This window comes from Diabrotica undecimpunctata, chromosome 8 (genome assembly GCF_040954645.1).
Source record: "Diabrotica undecimpunctata isolate CICGRU chromosome 8, icDiaUnde3, whole genome shotgun sequence".
Taxonomy (NCBI): domain Eukaryota; kingdom Metazoa; phylum Arthropoda; class Insecta; order Coleoptera; family Chrysomelidae; genus Diabrotica; species Diabrotica undecimpunctata.
The window spans coordinates 87,904,318-87,928,905 of NC_092810.1; the positions used below are offsets into that span (position 1 = coordinate 87,904,318).

Here is a 24,588-nt window from a genome sequence, read left to right on the forward strand (position 1 = left end):
GCTTTGCTAACAAAACCACGTGACTCGTATTACCATGGTTACTGCATAACCCATAGACAATTGGCATAACCGCAAAACTAGTTTTCAATGTTTTGCAGATTTTTGTTAAATTCGGCAAACGCGCATCTGTCGCTATTTAATACATCACTGCTGCCTTCTACTAAATGACACGTGAACTTATTTTCTCATCTATTAAGCGAGAGCCGAACTAATTTCTCGCTATCAAAATGCCAGCTTATTACGGTAACATCAACAAAATCCCTAGTTTGCAGCTTTTAATTGTAATTTTATCTTTAGGTTCAGTTAGTTTAAAAATTACGGAAGTCTGTATAACAAACATTTGCTTAAAATAGAGATTTTTGGATAGTTATCTTGTACCTAACTTCAAAAATTATCACACAATACAAATTTTTAGGTACGTTACCACTAAAGTTATGACATGGATTTATTTTTAAGTACAGTTATGAAAAAAATACTGCTTTCTTTGGAAATTTTAACTAGATATCATTAAAATATAAAGTTTACAGTTTACGTACATAATCATAAGTTGAAGATTTGTTTTGAAATAGTGACGATAACTGTACCTAAAAGTATATAAATTTTAACATTGTGTCATACCACCTTAAGTAAACAACTTCAGATTACTGTTACGTACAAGCCAGGGGTGTATCAAATAAATTCTTTTTATCTATATATTTAACTATTCGAGATTCAAAGGAAAAAATTCATGCTACAGTCTACAAAAGTTCTTTTTCGTTTCTAATTTGTTGAAAAATCCATGTTTTAGTAATATTTTAACGATATATGTAATGAAATAGTGGTGGTATTGTAATAATTATTCTTTTCCAGGTTAGACACATCTTCACTAGCCAGGGGCGAATTGAACGGCATTAAGTACAGTGTTGAACTGACTGCAGCTGACTGTTTTGAACTGGGACGACAGAGTTACAACAACGGTGATTATTACCATACTTTATTGTGGATGACCGAAGCCAACGAAAGGTTGCGTAAAGAAGCCAACCAAACGATACATCAGAGTGATATTTTGGAATATTTAGCATTTTCTACTTATAAACAGGGTAATATATTAGTTAAGGTTATGGTTATTATGGTGTGCTCGATTGAAACGGAAATTTTAGAATTTAAATAAATTAATAAATGGTGAATGTATGTAGTTTCCGAAGTCAATAATTTTCAAAAAAAAAATCTATTGTGTAAAAAAACTTATCACGCTACTGTATAATAGAGACCTATACAAAAGGCAACTGTAGCATCACTCAAAGCTAGAAATCATATCAAAGTTCATATTAAAAAGAGAGATGTCAATATTCTTAATTGTAAATTCTTGATATTTGTATTTTTATCAAGTAAAGTTATTTAAGAAATACAATTAAGAAATGTAAATTCCAAGTCAGTCTTGCCCAGAAATATAAAATATAAAATATACTGCCGTAGCAGTCAATATACGAACAGAAAGTTATTTGAGGATTACATCAAATGAGAATTAACAGTTAATGAAGACTAACAATTGCTAAAGATGAATGTATGTATGCATGAGACCAAAATATAAACCTACAAATGGATAACGGAGATATACTAAAAAAATTCGAAAATTATAATTACTTAGGTGCACAAATCCACAACAATAGTAAGTATGAACACATGTTTATGATGTATATGTTACAATGCTGCGTTTCTTCTTAGTTTTTCGTATCCATTAGGACGTTGGCAACTACATTAGCCCATTTTATCTTGTCTACCTCTGATCTAAACTCTATCGACATTTTATTGTTGCACTCTTCCGTTCCCCTGTACCTTCGATTTTTTCTTGAATGATAAGTTGTAAATATTAAATTATATTAATTTAAATATTAAATTATATTAATATTAAATTATATAAATTATATGATTTTAGTATGTAGTAGTAATGATTATCATGTATTTTACCTTATCGAAGGGGTTATTATAGTATATGAAGCCCAAGTATACATAGAAGTTTCTCTGCATCTCTTCACCATTTCTCGTTATTGGGAAAGTGCGTCTCTCATGTGTTCATTTAATGTGCTATATATTCATATACGTATTACTCGTAGAGATAGTTGTCCATTCCATGTATGGCCCATTAGACTGGTAGTCTAATTTGCTAATCTACTACATTCCTCACATTTTTTGCTTTTTTTTTATTGCAACAAATATTGAGTATTTTTTGAGTAGTTGTTTTGTAGTATTAAAATATTCATTATTTTTATAATTTCAATTGGAGTATTGCCTTTGCTTATTGCTTTCATATTTTTATCAACTGCCTTTATTATGTCCTCACAGTATCTTTTCTTTCTTTGTCTCTTTCCAAAAGATCATAGAATCGTTAATTTGGTACGAATCGTTAGAACATTAGTTCATTTGGTAAAAAATATAGATATTGAAACCAACAGAGAAAAGGAAAAAGAGGGCGCCCAAGAGAAATCATGCAATACTGGATAACTAAGGCTACGAACGAAAGATTTGAGTGAATGCGACTAGATGGATGGAAAACTGGGAAGTAGAAGGTGACCAAATTCGTTATAAACCTTATATAAGAAATATAAACTGAAAAACAAAGCAGCTTAATAAAGTCATCGCGAAAAATGTAAGGAAACAATTTTATAATTGTAAAAACAACAAGTTGAACAATCGTCTAATCCTGAAGATATCCTATATCGACCACGTTACTAATCAGGAAGTTTTATTAATAATACAAAAAGCAAAGAGCTGTTAACCACAATAAAAACAGCCAAAATTGAATACCTCGATCATACCATGAGGAACGGTGAAAGATAGGGGTTCCTGCAATTAATTCTACAGGAAAAAGTATAAGGAAAACGAGGATCAGCAAGGCGAAGGATTTCCTGGCTGAAAAATCTACGTACTTGGTTCAACACAACAACCGCAAATCTTATCAGAGCAGCAGTGTGTAAAATACAGATTGCCATGATGGTCGCCAACATCCGGAACGGATAGACTCTACAAGAAGAAGAAAAACAACATAAAGAGTCCTTTAAGATATTATATTAGATAAGCTTCACACAAATACGAGTCATAAATTTCTTTAGATTTGCAAATTAGTTTCACGTCAGAAGTAATGAAATCAAACTAATAGTAAGGTTGTTTCAAAAATTAGTATTTACATTCGAATTTGTAAGCTGCTGTGTGGTATAAATTATAATGATTTCCTCCTTTTTTGTTTTAGGTAATATACACCTAGCATTAGATCTAACAAATAAGCTTTTGGAGATCGTTCCAACACATCCGAGGGCGTTAGGAAATAAGGTTTATTACGAAGACGAGCTACAAAAATCGATCAGTTCGCCGAAAAAGAAAGGCGATGATGAATCCGAAGATATACAACAGCAAGACGAGGTGTTTGTGCCTTCTGATCCGTATGGAAGAGAACATTATGAAAGATTGTGTAGAGGGGAAATAAAAATGCCTGCCGATTTAGAAGCCAAACTGAAATGTCGGTATGTAGCGATGATATTATTAAATTATAATACCATTAAGTTAGATAACCATCATCATCATCATCATTTTGGCTTTACAACCCTGTGTGGGTCCTAGCCTCCCCAAGAATTTTTCTCCAGTCGTCCCTATCCATCGCCTTCCTCCGCCAAGCACGTATTTCCATATTTCTCATGTCTTCATCGATGTTATCTAGAAATCTTGTTCTGGGTCTTCCTCTTCTTCTTTGACCAATAGGTCTATCAAGGAGCGTTTTTCTATCTGGGTCGGTTTGCTCCATCCGCATTACATGGCCTACCCACCTCAGACGTCCTATCTTTATGTGTTTTACGATATCTGGTTCCTGGTATATCCTATAGAGTTCGAAGTTGTATCGTCTTCTCCAGACACCATTTTCATTTACCGCTCCATAGATGCGCCTTAGTATTTTTCTTTCGAAACATCCTAACATGTTTTCATTGCTTTTTGTTAAAGTCCAGGTTTCTGAACCATATGTTAGGACTGGGCGTATTATTGTTTTGTAGAGTTTTACTTTTGTATTTCTTGATATAACTTTAGATTTAAAAAAGAGATTAAACCCAAAATAGCATCTATTAGCCGTGCAAATTCTGCGGATTATCTCTGCGGTAGTGTCATTTTCAGTATTGACGAGCGTTCCCAGGTATACAAATTCGTTAACTGTAAGTTAGATAACCTATTCGTCAAAATAAACGGTTCTGAATATAAAAATTATGTTTAGGAAGGGTTAGGCCATGGAGCTGGGGTATCTACATTGTATAAATGACGTGTACCCTATCCTCCATGCTATGGCATGCTGGACGAGCCATACAGTCTGTAGTCAACACCCCGAGGTGTGAGCGGGAACACAAATTGTATCAATACTCATACGCTTATGAAACGCACCTGGCGGATCATAAGGGCCTTCACATTTTACTCTGTTTCAACTTGTCTTGAGTAAAATGTCTTTAATCTTTCCTATCAGCCTCTCTTGGCTAACTCTCGTTTTTTTCCGACCCCGAATGGCTATTAGGTTTCCGAGGGCAGACGGGTCACTACATTTACTCCTACTACATACTCTTCACAAATCCTGGTCCTCCAAGTCTGGGGGTTTGAACGATGGGCCAGCACCCCTTCTTCTAGAAAAAAGTTATTTGCTAAAAATTTCGATCAAGAGCCTCGGAATAAGGACGGAAACAAAAGACGACGACTGCTACGAAAAAGGACTATGAAATTGGCCACATGGAATGTACAAGGTCTAAGAACCAAGGAAACTGAAGTTTTTCAAGAATTAGAACGACAACAAATAGACATATGCGTTCTTACAGAAACAAAAAAGAAAGGAAAGGGAAATGAAATCAAGAACGACTATATTCATTTATACAGTGGAGTTGAAAAATCATTAAGAGCAAAAAGAGGTGTGTCTATAGCCGTGCATACAAAACTCAAAAACAATATCAAGAGTTGGGAAGAGATAGACGAGCAGATCATTATGATGGATCTTGAGAAACATGGGGAGACGATAGTTATAATAGGAGTATATGCTCCTAGTGACGATTCTGATACAAAAGTTAAGGATGAATTCTATGACAAATTGCTTGACGTGTTGACCCATGTAAACCGATCCAAAGAAATATGCCTATTAGGAGATTTCAATGCTCGGGTAGGCAAAAAATTACAAGACAATGTGGTAGGAAGATATGGTGAAGACAAAATAAACAACAACGGAGAGCGACTCATTGATCTTTGTGAAACATTACAGCTTAAAATAATGAATGGATTTTATCAGCACAAAGATATACATAAATTTACCTGGGAACAACCAAAGAAAAAGATAAAATCTATAATCGACTATCTCATCCAACCAGAAAACAAAAGGCTCCAAACAAATGACGTAAGGGTGTATCGTGGTGCCGAATGCGGATCTGACCACTATATGGTGGTCGCAAAAATAACCATACACTACAGGAAAGTAAACAAGAACAAAATTGAACAGGAGAAGGTAGCAGCTTCCACAAAGATAAGATATAATATTGATAGCCTCAAACAAGAATCAGTACAATTCCTCTACAAACTTAGACTAGCCTCAAAACTAACTCACTTAACTCGAAGAGAAACAGCCGAAAAAGAATATCAAGATATAAAAAATTGCATTCATCAGGCGGCCAAAGAGGCATTGGGGTACGAAGAAGCTGACAAAAGAAAAAATCCTGAGTGGTGGAACGAAGAAGTAGGAAAATTAATTAAAGACAAAAAAAAAGCTTATCAAACATGGCTATCCACGAAAGACTCAGAAGACCGCAGAATTTACAGCAGACTCAACAGGGAAGCAAAGAAGGAAGTCACTAAAAGAAAAAACGAAATGTGGGAAGAGAAATGCGAAGAGATGGACCGATGCTTAGGAGGAACCAAAGTGACACAAGCTTGGAAATTCATAAAAAGTATTAGAAAAGAAAGAAAAGATGAGGGAAATATAAACCTGATTCAAAATAAAAAGTGGGAAAAATATTACGAAACGCTATTAACAGAAAGTAGGCACGAATTTATGGAAAGACCTGACCATATCTCAATGACAGAAAACTCAGAGGTGCATAAGATAAACAAAGAAGAACTGAAAAAAGAATTGAAACAAATGAAAAATGGAAAAGCACCCGGGCCTGGAGACATTCCCATCGAGTTGGTGAAACATGGACCGGATGCTCTTTTGGAAAGCATAGTGAATATTTTTAATAAATGCTTAATTGAAGGCCAAACGATTCCAGACGATTGGAATTTGGCCCACATTAGCCCCATTTATAAAAAGGGAGACAGAAAAGAATGCGGAAATTATAGAGGCATTAGCGTAACTAGCTCGCTGGGAAGGTTATATGGTCGTATATTGAAAAGAAGAATAGAAGAGGAGTATAAAGAAATTGAAGAACAAAGCGGCTTCAGAGCAGGAAGATCGTGCGTGGACAACACATTTACCCTTCAACAAGTAATTGAAAAACGAACAGCTCGAAACCTCCCTACGCATCTGGTATTTATAGATCTGGAGAAGGCGTATGATACAGTTCCTTTAAAACTCTTATTTAGTGTCTTGACGAAAACGGACCTTAGTAAAACATATCTAAAAGCAATACTGAACATCTATAAATGTCCTCAAAGCACTGTAAAAACAGGAAATACTTTCTCAAGGGTATTTACAGTAACGAAAGGCTTGAGACAAGGATGTTGTCTTTCCCCCACCCTATTCAAAATATATATCCAAGAAGCACTGCACCAGTGGAGACAAAAATGTGCGGGAATGGGGTTGAAGCTTAACAACCATTATCTGACAACGCTGTTCTTTGCAGATGATCAAGTACTAATTGCAAGCTGTGAAGAAGATGCAGATTATATGCTTAGAAAGCTCAAAGATGAATACGAAAAATGGGGGATGAGTATGAATATGTCTAAAACAGAATATATGCGAATAGGCAATGAAGACGAAGACCCGGATTTGGAAATTAGACAAATGAAAAGGTGCTACGAATACAAATATTTGGGAAGTATTATCTGCAGTAAAGGAACAACGGAACGAGATATAGACTATAGAGTGCAACAAGGCAGGAAGAGTGTTCAAATTCTGAATTCGATACTTTGGTCCAACAAAGCTACTATGAGAACTAAAATGACTATCTACAAAGTAATTGTAGAGCCCATTCTTACATATGGAGCAGAATGTTGGCAAATGACAGTAAAAGGAAAGAAAAAAGTTGACACGGTTGAAATGGACTACCTAAGAAGAGCTTGCCGTATATCAAGAGTAGAACGTATACCTAATTCTGAAATTAGAAGAAAAACAGATAGAGTACATACAACTTCTGAAAGAATAGAAACTAGACAGTTAATATGGTATGGACACGTACAGAGGATGGACGACAACAGATGGCCAAAAAGAGCTATGGAATACAATCCAAGTAATAAAAGGAAACGAGGAAGACCAGCCAAGTCTTGGATACAAGGTGTTATGGAAACCATGAAAGATAGAGCCATTGATGAAGACACCTGGAGAGATAGAAAAAGATGGCGATCGAAATGCGGGAAGCGGCAGAAGCTGTAGGATCCCCGCTTATATATATATATATATATATATATATATATATGTTTAGGAAGTAGGGATGGGCGTATCAGTGTCCTTTTGTGCGTGAGTGAATTTTATATTTCAGCTTTAATGCATGCCGTAAGGTTTTATTCATAGTCTTTTTATTCCTAATTCTAGAGATCAAGCATTACTCTTTTTCTTTCTTTCGGTTTGTAATTTAGTATTTGTTTAGTTAGCTGATTTTCATGCATTGTGTTTATATGTTGTTTCCGTTTTGTTCTGTGTTCTTTGTCCTGTTTTTCAATGTTCTAAGAATTCTTCTGACATAAAAATACATTAGGAACATACTAACGACGCCATATTTATTTTCGGAGCAATCTATATTGCGTTTAAAGTATTTTTTTTAGTGATATTTGTTTTAATCTGGAGTCCATATTCCGTTCATCTCTATAGGAGAGAGAGTCCATTGTATATTCAACGCATGATAAGTTCTAATCTTATGGAATTAATTATTTAAGTTCAAAGCCCCCAAGTATGGTTGAAAATAAGCTCGTGCTTTAGACAATATAAAAAAAAATTGTTGTAAGTGATCGTTAACGAAATTGCACTCATCCATTTCATAATTAACGGATATTTACCCAGAACGTGCGTGTTCACACGTTAATGCTTTAACAATCATTTCGAGTTCACCAACCGTTTGAAACTAGTGAAATGATAGCAACCGTTCTGCATTTTTGTAAAATATCTTATTGGTATGAACCAGAAGTCCCGTTATTTATTAAAAAAACTATTTTTTGACAATTTAGACATATTTATATATTTTAAAGCAGAGGACTTTAAAATTGTATTCTTAGTATTTTTGATGTGCGTTTCTGGGTTGTCAATATCGAAGGATAGTTCATTTGACATAAAATTAACTTTCAATAGCCGGTATTAGAAAAGTGATTATCGTATGTTTGGTTGTTATTAATATTTTTCTTTTCCTAACTCTCGTCATTAATAATTTCATTATAAATCTTGAGGAAAACCAGGAAAAACTCCAGATGATGTCCCAATTTGTTCGTGTATCGGGAGAACAGTGTAATAAACCGTTTTGTTACTTCCCTATACACAAATATGCGTTCACTTAACTAAACATTTTGTACTACACTGTTTTCGCAATAAACGGAAACACATATACTTTTCTTTCAGTGTCGACATCAAATGCAATTTAATTTTATATTTAATATAAAAATGCTGTAAATATCAATCAAATCTCGATGATAGCGTTAAACTAATTTAGAAGTGGTTCAGAAATTCGATACGAAAATTTCTACCTGTTGCCGATCATTTTTGATGTCGATTAGTTCAAATTTACGTCAGTTGGGTACACAGAGGAATCTTAATACGGTTCCAAAGCTATTTACTTGCGGCATTTTATTTTTTAGTTATTATATTTTCTGAGAACTACCGACAAACTATGTAGACGTAGTTTATTTGACGTCTAGAGTTCAAGCTTGGAATGAGCCTCTATGTAAATGACAATACAAGAACAAAAAGAAAATGGTACTTAGAAACGTACTACACATATCCAGTGTAATACGCAATTAGTCTACTAGAAGCTAGAAGCCATACAATGGTATGGCTTCTAGCCAATCAATCTAATGTAAAACAAAATGAGATCAAAAAGCCCGAAGCATTTCTATAAAAATCTTAAGGTTCGACACATTACATACAATCAACTTCAGCTATTTTTGTTTAACAAGTATTGACTGGACTAACAACTATATTCTGATGAATGTGTGTCGGATTTTTATTATTATTTGAAAATAACCAGCACTTCTATTAATTCTTATTACAAATATGGTGTGTTTATTAAGATTAATAAAACCACAGTTCATCGATGAAGAATTTCTCCTAATAACACGCTGGTCAATAGCCTGTCGAATTATTTTATTATTAGTTTCAAGCGTATAAACCATTGGAGATGGTTTAAAATGATGTTGAATGATGAGGAATGTTTAAAAGATTCACGAATCAAAACTTGTTAAATGATATGTTAAAAAAAAGAAGTTTTAAAATTATTTAAGAAAGCGTTAAAGTAAATGTTTGCATAAAGAAAAAATACCTTAAAATTTACATACAAGTATATTGTTATTATTGCTAAGCATTGACGTCCTAAAGCAATATTTGTGGGAACACAATCGATCTTCTGTGCTTATTTTTTGGGACAAGCTTGTTTTGTAACACTAATTCACACATGCCTTGATCACCAGAAAAAAATATACCTGCGCTTCATATATTACGTGAAGACTTTTGATAGGGGGAAGCATGGTAAATAATTATCGAATAAATTACAAAAGCTGATGATAGACTGAAAAGACCACCGCATAATTCAAAACCTATTGGAACCAAACGGAAAGAGGTATCCGGCAAGGCTGTGTCATGTCTCCATTGCTCTTCAACTTATACTCTGAATGTATATTCAAAGAAGCACTAGACGACGCAATAATTGGTATAAACGTCGAAAATAAATGGTAAATACCGTACGTTAAGTTTTAAATTAGATATACACACTATAAATGGCAAAACTGCGCGCCGTCGACTTTCCACGAACCTCCGTTTCGCCAATAATTTGTCATTATACAGGGGTTGTTCATAATATTGTTATTGCCTCAAAAAATGTCACGCTCAAGAAGTGTCACCAGAAAAAGTTGAGGAAAGAGAATACCGGGATACACAAATTTGTGCAACAATCGAGGTAGATTCAACACGTTCCAGTAGAAACGTTGCTAGGGAGTTGGATGTTAGCAATGTTACTGTAACGAAAGTGTGGAAAAAGCACGGTTACAAGAATTTTAAATATTCGAAAACGCAGCAGCTTTATCCAAACGACTACTTTCGAAGAATGGAGTTTTGTGAAATTCTAATAACGAAGGTTAATGATGAACCCAATTTTATTAAAAACGTTTTATTTACTGATGAATCTTCTGTTTCGTTAGTATTGAGACACAATCCTTCCATTACGAGGTATTGGGCGCGGGAAAACCAGCACAGAAATGTTGTTTCAACGTCCTGAAAAAGTTGGACATCTGGACTGGCATTTTAGGAGACCACATAATAACACCATTTTTTATTGAGGGCAACTTGAATAGTAGAGTATACCTCGATTTGTTACAGAATCATGTTCTTCTCGCTATTCTCAATCTTCCTGATGTAAACATGGAGAATGTTTGGTTCCATCAAGACGGCTGTTCAGTTCACAACGCTCGAATAATTAGGAAGTACTTAAACAATACTTTCCGAATTGAGTTATCAGTGGAACAGGCGATATTAAGTGGCCTGCCCGATCTCCAGATCTTACACCCATGGACTTCTTTTTTTGGGGACATTTAAAAAGCATCATCTATGATTATCCTGAGGCTAGAGCCCAAAATTTGGATGAATTAAGAAACCGAATAAGAGAAGTCTCCATTACAGCAGAAACTCTTACTTCTGTCCGCAGAAGTTTTTATGACAGATTGTGATACTGCTCAGCCGTATAAGGTCAAATATTTGAATAATTTCTGTAGGGCATAAAGAATTATTTCTTATTTTATTAGGAATTATTTTTTATTTTCAATAAGAGTATATTTTTTGTTTTATCTTTTTAAAGAAATGCGCTTTTATTTTTAATTCAACCACAAAAAATTTTTCACATTATTAAAAACCAATACAAATACACCGCTTTATAATAGTCAGTGTATTTTTATCGAGTTTATGTTATAATAAATGAACCGGGTGTACGTAAGCAAAACCAAAATCGACGAACGGAGTTGCATATCCCTTGCCTTATTATGTGTTACTAAATGGTTTTCTCGTTTTCTGTATTCTGTCTAGGACGTGTCTAGAACTCTAGACAGAAAACGAGAAAACGAGCGGTGGGGATCGGAGAATTACAATTACCTCGTACGAGGCAATGTTGCCGATTTTAGCGCTTGCTGTATTTGCAATATCTAATCCAAAACTTAACGCACGGTATATTAATAACATCAGATATCCTTTCAAACCTGTCAACAAGCGTTAGTCGATTTATTCCACCACGGTAAATATTTAAATCAGAATTTATATATTATAATTATTGATAATAATTGTGATGAGGTTGTATTGTTGGACAACATTAACAATTGCACGAGATGTAAAAAAACAGCCCAGACGAGATTATGATGCATTACTTGTGGAAATATATTACATTCTACTAATAAAACTGTAATAAAGATAGATCAACAGACCATTAATTGTTACAATCCCGAAAACATCGAGATACAAGAGGTCGAATTATCTAACAAAAGTAGTCATGGTAACATAATAAGTGCTCTAAATATTACTTATATGAAAGATCTGATTGAGCAAAAGGATAAAATTATTTTCAACCCAGAAATTGCTTTTAAAGCCTTACAAGATCAAATAACAATATTAAGCCATGAAATTAATAGTATAATGACAGAAATGCTTTAGATCATCAAAGTACCTCCAAATTAGATAAAAAAGTTATAAGGAAGTTATCCAAGTGCCAAGAGCTGTCAAAACTGCTGCCAATATAAAACAACCTGAAACGACACTTTAAAATGTAACAACAGTAGTTCCTTATGCACAATAATTTATGTTCCAATGTAATTCAACTGAGTGACAACAAATTCTCGCTCCTCAAAATGACACCAAGACCAATAAACATAAAACATTTAAAAAACGAAAAAATGTTCTAATAGGCACGAGTAACTACTACGCCTTGTACTAAAGTCAGCTGTAAAAAGAACTATGAACTACAATCATACAACCAACTGGTCGCCAGATACATCTTTGGAAGATCTAATAAATCATCTTAACCCGGTATCTGGTTTTGATGCTCTCAGGCAACATCGTCGTTATAAGCTCTTAAATCAATTTCTACTTTATATAGCTGTTATGTGACAATGATAATTGTAAGCAACAAGTCGTGTTAGTTATATAAAACTGGTGGCGACATCTAATATTCAATAGAGATATTTGAAAAAAATAATTTTACTAGAGAGGATACCAGTAGAGACCTACGTGTAAGTGGGTCTGTCATAATTTTTATTATCAACCGTTTGTTAGGAGTACTATGAGGTTGAATTTTTATTTGGTGTATAAACAAAGGTTGTTTTAGTGTAATTCTCTGCTATTTTTTGCTGTATACGGTAAGTAATGATATTATTTTGTTGAACAAACATCATGTGGCCCTGAAGCAACATTGTCAGTTTAGTAATTGACTTTTTTTTCAGTATAAGATTTCAATATGGAAAATTTAAATGAAATATTAATTACCTTCTTTTATGGAAAAAAAGACCAAAATGTCGTGTATTGTTTCTGTTAACCCTGATCTCTCTGATTTGTCTGATATGGAGGAGTATGATGAAGAAATTGAAAACAAGGCGATCATGAAGAACCACCAAGAAAACGTAAAAAAGTAGTGGAGTCAGTAAATTATAACTGGTCTGAAAGTGACATAGAAACCATTCCGTTCGAAAATCCAACTATAGGCAATAATGCAGTAGAGGTAGCCTTGCCTCTTGAGTATTTTACGAGGTTTTTTTCACTAAATCTAATAGAGAATATTGTATACCAGACGAATTTATACAGTACTCAAAAAACTGGGTTAAGTGTCAACACAAATACTTCCGAAATAACAGACTTTTTCTCCATTTTGATTTTTATGGGGGTAATACAGCTGCCAGCAATAGAAGATTATTGGGCTACTTCTTCAAGAATTCCTTTTGTTGCTGATGTTATGTCCCTAAAAAGATTTCAAAAACTGAGAACACTGGTCCATTTCAATGATAACTTAGAAGCAACTTCAGAAACGAAAGACCGCTATTTCAAAATTCGTCCCCTCTTAGATCATATTTCTACAAATTGTTATAAGTATCAGTTCGAAAACCAATATTCCATAGATGAGGCTATGGTTGCATACAAAGGTACATACAGTGGCAATTTACGACAATACATACAAAATAAGCCTCATAAATGGGGTTACAAGTTCTTTGTAAGGGCAGGTGTTTCAGGATATATTGCCGATTTCATTCCTTACCAAGGATCTTCGACATTTTTTCAACTACAGGGAACTATTAATCAGATTTCTGAAGAACAATCCTTGGGTGTCGGTGCATCTTCAGTGATTGCACTATGTAAAACATTGGATGACCACCAGAATTCAATGATTTTTTGTGACAATTGGTTTTCCAGTTTGAGACTATTTGATTACTTGAAGGAAAAGTATAATATCCTTAGCTTGGGCACTATTCGCTCAAATAGAATAGCAGGTTGCACCTTGGATACTGATAAGGTTTTGCTAAAACGTGGCAGGGGTTCCTATGTTTATAAATCCGATGAACAAAAGAATATTATAGTTGTCAAATGGGCAGATAACAAATGTGTACTTCTTGCTAGCACTGGTTGTGGGATTGAGCCAGTCAATCATGTACAAAGGTATTCTAAAGAACATAAAAGAAAAATAAACCTGCCATGCCCAAATCTAATCACTCAATACAATAAACACATGGGTGGCGTGGATAAAGCTAACTCTTTATTGGGTCTTTACAGAAGTCCAAGTCGTAGTAAAAGATGGTACTTTCCAATAGTTATCTGGCTCTTAGATGTCTGTATTATAAATGCTTGGATATTATATCAAAATGATAGTAAAGCCAATAATATAAATTGTATGCCTCTCAAGAAGTTTAGAATGGAACTAGCTAGGTCCTTGTCCAACACTGGAAAGAACAAAGTAAAGCGAGGCCGTCCATCAAGTATAGAAAATACAGATAACATTATTCGCCACCCTCTTGTTGTAAGACCTGATGATGCTACCAGAACAGATGCGTTAGGTCACTGGCCACTTTATACCGCTAAAGGAAGATGTAGATTTTGTAAAACTGGCTATACAACTGTGCAGTGTGAAAAATGTAACATGCGGCTTTGTTTTACACCGAACAAAAATTGCTTTTTATCATTCCACAGTTAGAATTAGGCCTATATTTATAATTTTTTAGTCTTAGGTACTTTTAATTTTTTTATTAAATCAATAAAATGTCCTTTAGTTAAACAGTTTTTTATTTATGATTAACAAAATTTTGAGATCTTCATTAGTGAAGTTATCAGTATCAAATAGTGTTTCTTGACTGGCAATGTTGCTTGTAGGCAACGGATTCAAAAACCACTTTCCCCTATCTCCTTCCGGTTTTTTTGTACCACAGTGTGTTTTTGAGAGTTATATAAGATTATATACACAATAAAATAATTTTGCGACATCTATTTGTGGTGTTGCCAGATACCGGGTTAAGGCTATTGATGAAAACATTGAGGTTAACCAATTAAACTCAAGACATACAAAAAGTTATGCTTCATTGAAAATTGTAGTTCTTGAAGCATCGTCACAAAAACTTTTAAATTGTGAACTATGACCTGACGGCATATATATTAATGAATTTTTTCGTTCATTTATATATAAAATAACTATATCGGGAGGCCGTCCCTAGCGGTAAAAATAGTAAACATTGTTTTTCTTTGATCCTACAAAATTTGCAATTTACGGTAGGATTTTCGAATGGTGTTTAGTTAAGTTATAGTACAATAATCAGCATAAATTATAAGTCTGTAAGTCATCTGCAGATAATTATTAAGCCACAAATCAAATTGGTTTCAATTTAAAATTACAATTTAAATAATCTTAAAATTTCGTATCGATACGAGGTGTGCATGCCATAGCAACTGGACAGGTGAGCGCCGAGAATTTCGGGCCCACTGTCCAAGATAAAACTATGTCGATTTCCACCCCTATTCAAAGCGAATTTACCACCGTTAAGTCATATTCCACAGTTTTAGACCAGCAGTAATTTCAAAAAAAAATCATGCTATAATTTTCGGCGCAATCGATGGAACTCGTCTTCAGAATTACCTTATCCCTTAAGGAATTTGCGTATATCTATCTACGTATCTCGTATTAAGTAATTGTTAGAGGGTTTTATGAATTCCCACGGCTCAATCGAGGTTCAAGATCAAAGTATAAAGGCACGTCGACTTATAACACCAGCTGAGAGACTAATACTTTCAAATGGACCTTCAACTATTCCTTATGAAGAACTTTGCAATGAATCGAAAAATATTGGCTTAAATATGATTTAACCATTTTTTTAAACCTACCGGGATATTGCCACATACTAAGTTTCCGAAGAGAAGACTATGTCAGTCCATATAATTTTGTCGTACCTGATTCGTTTACAGTAAATAAATACTTCCTATAGAATTTTCATTTCTCAGGATAGTCTAATCTGCTATAAATATAAAGCTTCAGGACATATCGCTAGCCATTGTCTTTCGAATCCCTGTAATGCTTTAACTGTAAGCTCACCTTCAAATCTTTATAACCAAGAAATTACCGACACTCCTAGTTTTAGCAACACTTTCAATCAACCTCATTCATCGACAACACCGTTTTCACAAAATTCGGAAGCAATATCCTCCAACCTACAGCACCTCTCTCGTTAGATAAAATTGTAGAAAACTGATAAATTGTCACATTTTTCTGAAACAACTATTTCAGCCAATCTTACAAATAAAACTGCAAGCTCGACTTCTGTCACTACTTATGAGTTTGTTCCAGTACTTCCAAATGTAATAAATCCACAGCATGTAAGTAAAACCCCTGACAATACGTGCGCCAACGCAAGTACCTCCAGAAAACGCAGTTTTGGTGAGATCATTTCTCCTCCTACGGATTCAGCAATTTCATCACAAAATCTGTTCACAAAACCCAATTCTTCCAACTTAAAAAAACCGCGCTCATTCAAAGATCCAGCTACACGGAAAACTCTTGAAAATTTTATAGATAATCATACACCACCTTTCGTTTTAAATTACCACCAGTTGTCCTTAACGATTGATAACGTCCAAGGGTCACCCGACACTATTAACGTCGTCAAAGAATCATTTACAACTGATATGATTGGTTTACTCCATCTTTTAAAATTCAGCTATCAATATGCAAATGCAAAGAATTCGCCGAACAAAACCCCATTCATCCGTTTGAAGTTTAAAATAATTCCTTAAACCATAATATGTCCTTTCAAGAGATAAACTTATCTCTTCTTAACTTGAAGGATTCTAATTCTAGACCTCATGATATTTCTTCAGCATTTCTGAAACATTTCCCTGTTTCAGCCATAACATATCTCTTAAACATAATTAACAAAATTTGGCTTGGCCACCAATGGCCAGCTATTTGGTCAAAGGCAATAGTCATTCCTCTTTTAAAAACTGACAAACCGAAATATGACCCAGAATCATACCGACCCATATTTTTGACATCTACAGCATGAAAATTACTAGAAAATATTGTTAACTCTGGCTATTATGGGTTTTAGAAAATTCAAATTTCTTAATCTCCGAGCAAAATAGCTTTAGAAAAGATCGGTCAACCACAGACATTTTAGACTTGGAAAGTGAGATACATGAAGCTTTTGCTACAAACCAAAAATGTGTTACTATATTTTTTTTATTTAGAACGTGCGTTTAATAAAGCTTGGAAGTACAACATTTTGAGACAACTTCATAAATGGAATATTCAAGGTCACTGCCTTGTCCTCAACAAAAACTTTTTAAACAACAGATCTTTTCAAGTGAAAATAAATAATATTTTTTCAAATATTTATAATTTGGAAAATGGTACACCCAAGGATCCATACTCAGTCATTTATTATTTCTAGTAGCAATATTACATTATTTCTAGTTGCAATAAATGATATAATCAAAACGTTCAAGCACCCTTACAAGCCTGTTTATATGCTGACGACCTAGTTGTATCTATTAAAGGCAAAAATATCTCCTTAACGTCCTTAATTCTTCAAAACCTTTTAGACACTCGAAAATTGGCACCACCTTACAGGTGTTCAATTTTCAATAGAAAAATCAATAGGAGTGTTGTATTCTCTTAAAGCTCTTTGCCACAACCCTCAACCCTGAGAATCTATGAGAAACAGCTGGAGTTTAAAAATCATCACAAATTCTTGGTTTTAATCTTTGATTCATAGCTAACATGGAAAGATCACAGCTCACAATTCATCCTTTCCTGTAATAAAAGATTAAATGTATTAAGATCTCTCTAAAAACTGGGGCTCAGACCAATCCACTATACTTCTTCTGTATAGATCTTTAATAGGTTCTAATCTAGATTATTCACGGCTAATCAATCTCCTTGCACTATCACATGCAGCTTCAGTCGCTTGTAATATTTTAAAACCAATATATCAAAATACCTTTACAATAAATATGTAAACAAATTGCAATATATTCGCTGTACTAAAAAACCGTATTACGAAAGAATTAAATCCATACTTCAAAATCTAAACACTAATTTTCCAGGTGTTTTCTCCTCGGATATTTAATCCCTGATCCTTGGCTGATCGATTTACCAATCTGTGATACATCTTCGGTTTATTTCGATACATCCAGTACAAACAATTTCCTAATTCTTTAAGTTCGAAGTCCTCTTAGAAAAGTACCCCGACCACCATAAAATCTACACAGGTGCATCTAAGTCCGAAGACGGAGTGGGGGCATCAATCGTTTCCTCAGAAAACAATCTTCTTTTCCGTCTACTAAAGTTCCTAAAATACCAGCTGTCCCAAGCTCATCAACATGGAAGAAAAATTCAATTTTTGTGGGTACCCTCACACGTCGGAATAACGGGAAACAAAAAAGCTGACAGGACTGCACGACAGGCAATTTTAAGCGATTATTCGGAGCCTATAGACAAGCGTGTTTCCAATGACTTAAACAAGTCATAATCGTAATAAAAGCAAAAATAATGTTTTTCAGTGGATGCCATCGTCGCATAACAGGCATTAACAAATTGTGCTTGCGCGAATCATAATTGTAATAAAAGCAAAACTAATGTTTCTCAGTGGATACACAAATTGAGCTTGCGCGTTTACGTCTAGGATTATACCAAGTTGTTAAACGCACTCTTACCTTTTCACAAAGAATAACCCACCCATATGTGATTAGTGTAACGTTCGATTAACAGTCAAACACTTTTTATAATTTACTTTTTTACTTTCTTTACTTTATAATTATACCAACTCTTTAATGAACCAGATGTCGTAACGTTCAATAAAACGCAGCGACTTAGATGGGCCGGACACATAATACGAATGCCTGACAACATGATTGCTAAAAAGCTAACGACAGGAACACCTACAAGAAGAAGAAGCAGATGCCGACCGCGAATTAGATGGTTAGATGGAGTTGAGACCGACCTAGGGATACTAGAGATCAGAAGATGGCAACACATTGCCAGAAACCGAACAGAAAGGCGACTAATCTTAGAATCTTAGAGCAGGCCAGGATCCGCAGAGGATTGTCGAGCCAAAGATGATGATGATCTAAGATCTATAAATATTTTCTATAATCTATAGTTATTCACTTTTGTTATTTATATGTTGTTCCGTCGCTAATAACCTTTCGGTGGATGCGACTTTTTTTTTCTAATAAAAAAATAACTATATCATTACTAAAGAAACTTCTCTGTGTTTTACTTAAATGTACAGAGTATTACAAATAAGGTAGACGAATTAAACGCATTTTTTAAAGATAAGTATGATATTTTTTTGTTTCTGACCACTGTTTAAATTATCGCACCATCTTTTTCTTGATCTGCCAATACTTCTTCGTTCATTTGGTGACTTATCTTGATAACAAATCAATTATATGTAACTCTCAGTTTGGTTTTAGAAAAAAAATACTCAACGACTAAAGCTTTATTGGAAGTAATCGAACATATTGTTCAGGGTCTTGATGCAGGAAAACCTAGTAACGGATTAATGCGTGACCTTACAGAAATATTTGATTGCGTGGATATTCAAATACTCTTGATAACATCTTGAATATGTTGCCTGTGTGAGTCAATTTCAAATAGGTAAAAAGAAATAATAATAAGACCTACTCAAAATCAATTTATTCTAGCACCATCGATCGGAGAGTTAGGCTGGCAAGGTGTTATATTTTCTCGACTCTGCTTTATGGGAGAGAAGCATGGACACTTAACGCGTCGACTGCTAAAAAGTTGGACGCATTTTAAATGTGGGTGTATAGAAGAATCCTGAAGATATCATGGACCGAGCATGTAACAAACAACGAAGTCATCAGAAGAATCAACAAAAGAATGGAAGTATTGGAAACCATCAAGACACGAAAGCTGCAATACCTGGGGCATGTTATGCGTAATGAGAGATACAACCTACTTCAATTGATTATACAAGGGAAAATCCAGGGCAAGAGAAGTGTAGGAAGAAGAAGAATCTCATGGTTGCGTAACTTGAGGGAATGGTACGGATGCACATCAATTGAACTATTCAGAGCAGCAGCATCTAAGATCAGAATAGCCATGATGATTGCCAACCTCCGTCGCGGAGATGGCACGTGAAGAAGAAGATCGATCGGTTTCGCATACTATAATTTGCTGTGCATCTTCAGGTCAACGGTACATGATAAACTAAATGATCAACAAAACGAATCAAACAGTACTAAACAACATAAATATAGGGAGCTAGAATTAATAACAACAATTAAGAAAGATTAAGAAGATAGACATAATGAGAGATGACATAATTTGCTAAGATCAATGAAATTTAATGAAAGATACAAGACCACAGAGACGCAGGCACAAGAGCAATATCATGGCTTCGCAAGATCAGAGCTTAGACAGATATGAATATTTAACGGCGCGCGTAGAATAGGGAAGATATTCATGTAGTGATCGCAAACCTATGGACATAAATTCAGTAGTTTTATGCAAATTTTGTTTTCGGTATTACATGAATAATTTGTTTTCTTTTTTTTAATTGTAGTACCATTTCTAAATTATATTCTTTAATTATGATGTATTATGTACTTAGTTATGATGTACTTTGCTGGAAAACCATTTGCTGACCTTTAGCTCGTTTAAAATTAAATTATTTGTTCTGTGTTCGGTCCACGAAATTCGTAACATTCTTCTCCAACAAAACATTTCAGTGGCGTCTATCTTTCTTCTTTCCGCTTGTTGTAGGGTCCAAGATTCACATCCATATGTCAATATTGGGAATATTAAGCAGTTGATCAACCTTATTTTTAGAGTTTGTGAAATTTGTTAGATCACATCTAAGTTTTACTTCTTCTTTTAGTGACCCCGTATTTGTGATCAATGATCCCAGATATAAGTATGAGCTCATAACCTCAAACTGGTCAATCGTGTTTATGCGTGGATGATTGTTATGTAGTCTATCCACTATCCTGATCTCTTTCTTTGATATGTTTAACTGCAGACCAAATATTTGATTTTCGTTTTGAACCAATAGTATGAGATCAATTAACTCTTCTTGACTATTTGCAAGAAGGGCAGTGTCGTTTGCAAAACGTAGGTTGTTTATTTTTCTGCCATTTATTGAGATCCCATCCTTCAAACGTTCTTATCATAATATGTCCTCATATATATTAAATTAATAATTGTGGAGACAGTATATATCCTTGTCTGACACCTTGTTCTGGATGGAATTCGTTTGAGAGTGTATCAAGCACTTTAATTGTTCCAGTAGTGTGTTAGTATACTCGTAGTTCAGTTATAAGCGAAATTAAGTGTTGTGGTAGGCCTACTTCTTTTAGTATTCGCCATAAGTGTTTTCATTGGACCCTGTCGAGCGCTTTGCGATATTCTATGAAACAAATGTATAGTAGTGAGATATTGAATTTCCTAGATTTTTCTACTACTTGTCTTATGTTCAGAGGGTGTTCTCGAGTACCTCTACCTTTGGTAAATCCAGTTTGCTCTTGGAGTATTTCTCGGTAGGAAAGTTATCATATCAAGTAATAAAAAGTCAGTTTGTGGAAGGACTAAAGTACAAACTAAAAATATTCAAAAATTGCTTTTTACTACTATTGATTTTTTATTCTCAACTCAATAATTATTTTCTATTCTTTTTCAGGTATGTTACAAACAACAATCCCTTCTTAAGGATCGCACCTTTCAAAGTGGAAGAAGCGTTCATAAACCCAAATCTGTACATTTTCCACGACGTTATGGGAGACAAAGAAATTGAAACAGTCAAACGTCTGGCCAGACCGAAATTCCAAAGAGCTACAGTACAAAATTCGGTAACAGGGGAGTTAGAAATAGCCCACTATAGAATCAGTAAATCCGCGTGGTTAAAAGAACACGAGCATCAACATATAGCCGATATTGCTCAAAGAGTCGAAGATATGACTGGCCTCTCGATGGCAACAGCTGAAGAATTACAAGTTGTTAACTACGGTATAGGCGGCCATTACGAACCTCACTTCGATTTCGCGAGAAAAGACGAGAAAAACGCCTTCAAAAGTTTAGGAACCGGAAACAGAATAGCTACGGTTCTGTTCTATATGAGTGACGTGCCACAAGGTGGAGCCACTGTTTTTCCTATCGTCGGTGCTGCCCTCTGGCCCAAAAAAGGATCAGCTGCTTTCTGGCACAACCTTCATCCTAGTGGCGATGGCGATGTTTTGACCAGACACGCCGCCTGTCCTGTTTTGGCAGGTTCTAAATGGGTGTCGAATAAATGGATCCACGAAGTAGGTCAAGAATTTAGAAGACCCTGTACGCTAGAAAGACCTCCCGAAGATCTACGTGCGTAGGTTACTATTATCGTGGAGAAAGTAATCTCGAAGACTTAGATCTTGTTTCTTGCCAAATATCGTAGTTTTTTTACTTTAAGTTTTAATACTTTCAGTTTAGACGCATTGCAATAGTTTTGTGTGATGCAATAATATGTAACTAATAATAGGACAACAGTTGAAAACTGGACATCAATAGTACCCTCTAAGTACCAAGAAGTTTGTCGTTTCTTCTCTTCTTATTGTGCCGTCTACTTTCGAAGGCTAGCAATCCAAATGGCAATTATAGTTTTGGAAACTGCTGCACGAAAGATTTCTGTGTTTCAACTGATCTTTTGCCCTGCACTTTACCTTTCAATATGATTTGGAGTAATGCATATCTTTCACCTCTCAGCACATGACCCAAGTATTTGTATTTTCCTCTCTTTGATTATGTTGTTTAAATATGACAAAATATTTTTGATAGAAAAACGCGAATAAAAATTTTTAGTTGATTATCTAGGTAGAAATTCTTATTGTTTATTTTTTTATAATTGTTTCAAATGAACAAAAACTTCGTTCGTTTGAACCCTACTCGTAGTCAGGCACACGGTTTTCCGGTCATCTTCGGGTCTTTTGTGAACTATCTTGTGGTGGCACTTATTTGGATTTGTAGATTGGTGACCATGGTGTTTAACTTACTTTTTTACATTGATGTTCAGTCCTCAGTTAATGGACACATCATCATCCTGTTAGGTACTGATCTTTCTTTAGGTATCGTAGGTACCGAATTATTTTAGACAAAGTGTGCAAGGTTAGTTTTTTTTAGTAATTAATAACAAGTAATTATTTTAGCAAAGTAGTTATTGGAATGGAATTATAAACTCAAACAGATATCATTCCTGTTGTACTGTATTGCTATGATACCTGTCTGAGGTAATAATCCTATTCAAATAGAAATGTATTTATTAGCCTCCTCCTCCTCAGTCCTAATCCCTTTTGGGATGTGGTGACACCATCAGGCCTTTACAGTTTTTGCACGATTTTTCTTCATCCTTCTCTGTCCCATTTATTAGCACCCTGCATAAATTTTCTAAAATAATTTGGTATCTACTATACAGTTACAACCACTATAGAACATTTATGGTATCTTCGAAACCCTATTATTACTCAAGTAAACAGAAGAAATATAAGAAAAATTTATGCCTGTCCAGTTCTTTATATTTCGTAACGATGACATTTGTTTGCGACCTACTCCTCTCTTACCTCTCTTAAAATGACTATGTATAAAAAAAGAAATACAAACAAAAAATGTCTAATAAAAGATGACAACAAAATGTAGGCTGAAGTGATCAGCGGTAATGCTGTTGCTAAAAAAACGAAGAAGTAAACATTCCTTCGAATGTATCGGAGAACAAAAAAAAAGAGTAGTAAAATAGTAGTAAAAAGAAAAAACTAAGACTATCAACCCAGACGGAAACTCTAGAAGAATATCCTAAAGCCATAGGTACAAAGTACCAACGGTCTTTTTAGATATATACCAAGATTAAATTTTTTTAACGATGATGTAGAAAGGTATTTTTCTTTGTATTTGGCATTTATTAATTTGTTTTTGTAACTAATGTGTCCTAACAATATAAAAACATTCTTGTGTCTTGTGTCGAACAACATATCGAATTTTTAGGATATGATAACCAAAGCAAATTATATTTAATTTTTTGTAGACTAGGAGTTTTTGTAATAAATCGTGTATATTGTTCTTTAAAATTTTAAGAGTTTTTAATTGTAAATAATAATTACAATGTAATATATTTTTATAGAAATCTGCTTTTTTAATGATTTATTTCGAGAATTTTTTGTTTAAAATAATGTGTCTCGGCTGCAATGGCCATGGACATAAACAATATTGTATACAATCATTACAATAAGGACATATTACTTCTACAGTTAATTTATAAGCCTTAAATAAGAACCTATGACTAAATACTACAGTTTTATTACTAAGTTATAAATTAGAGGTAAAGTAAATGGAATCTGTTAAATAACTGAATGTCTTTCAAGAAACCAATGGGGCTAAATACTTGATCAGGTGAGTCTTTAATGTCTTTAATATTTGACTTTAGTTTGTATTCCATTCTATGTTTCGCGTACCCAGGACAGTCAAAGGATGTGTTTCACAGTTATTACACTTGAGCAGCTTAGGTTCGGACTTCATTAAGTAGTCATGTGTGACGGGTAGGTATGTCCAATTCTTAATTTTTGGATAACTGCTTTTTCTTTTCTTGAGATTATTTGTAGCGGTTATATTGCCTACCACATAGGGTATTACTTATAGGGGGTCTAAAATTGGGGACAGAAATTACTGGGTTCGAGATAGGGTAAGCAAAACAAACCGG

The 24,588-nt window shown here is 34.4% G+C and overlaps 1 protein-coding gene across 1 annotated transcript in view; it reads left to right on the forward strand.

Moving 5' to 3' along the window:
* PH4alphaEFB (prolyl 4-hydroxylase subunit alpha-1) overlaps window positions 1–24,015 on the forward strand; it is a 92,652-nt gene extending 68,637 nt beyond the window's left edge. The window contains exons 2-4 of the mRNA XM_072540568.1: window positions 850–1,079; window positions 3,227–3,497; window positions 21,550–24,015. Of these exons, the coding sequence (XP_072396669.1) occupies window positions 850–1,079; window positions 3,227–3,497; window positions 21,550–22,234 (1,186 nt within the window). The 3' untranslated portion in view covers window positions 22,235–24,015. The remainder of the gene's footprint in view (window positions 1–849; window positions 1,080–3,226; window positions 3,498–21,549) is intronic.
* Window positions 24,016–24,588: the final 573 nt, after the last annotated feature.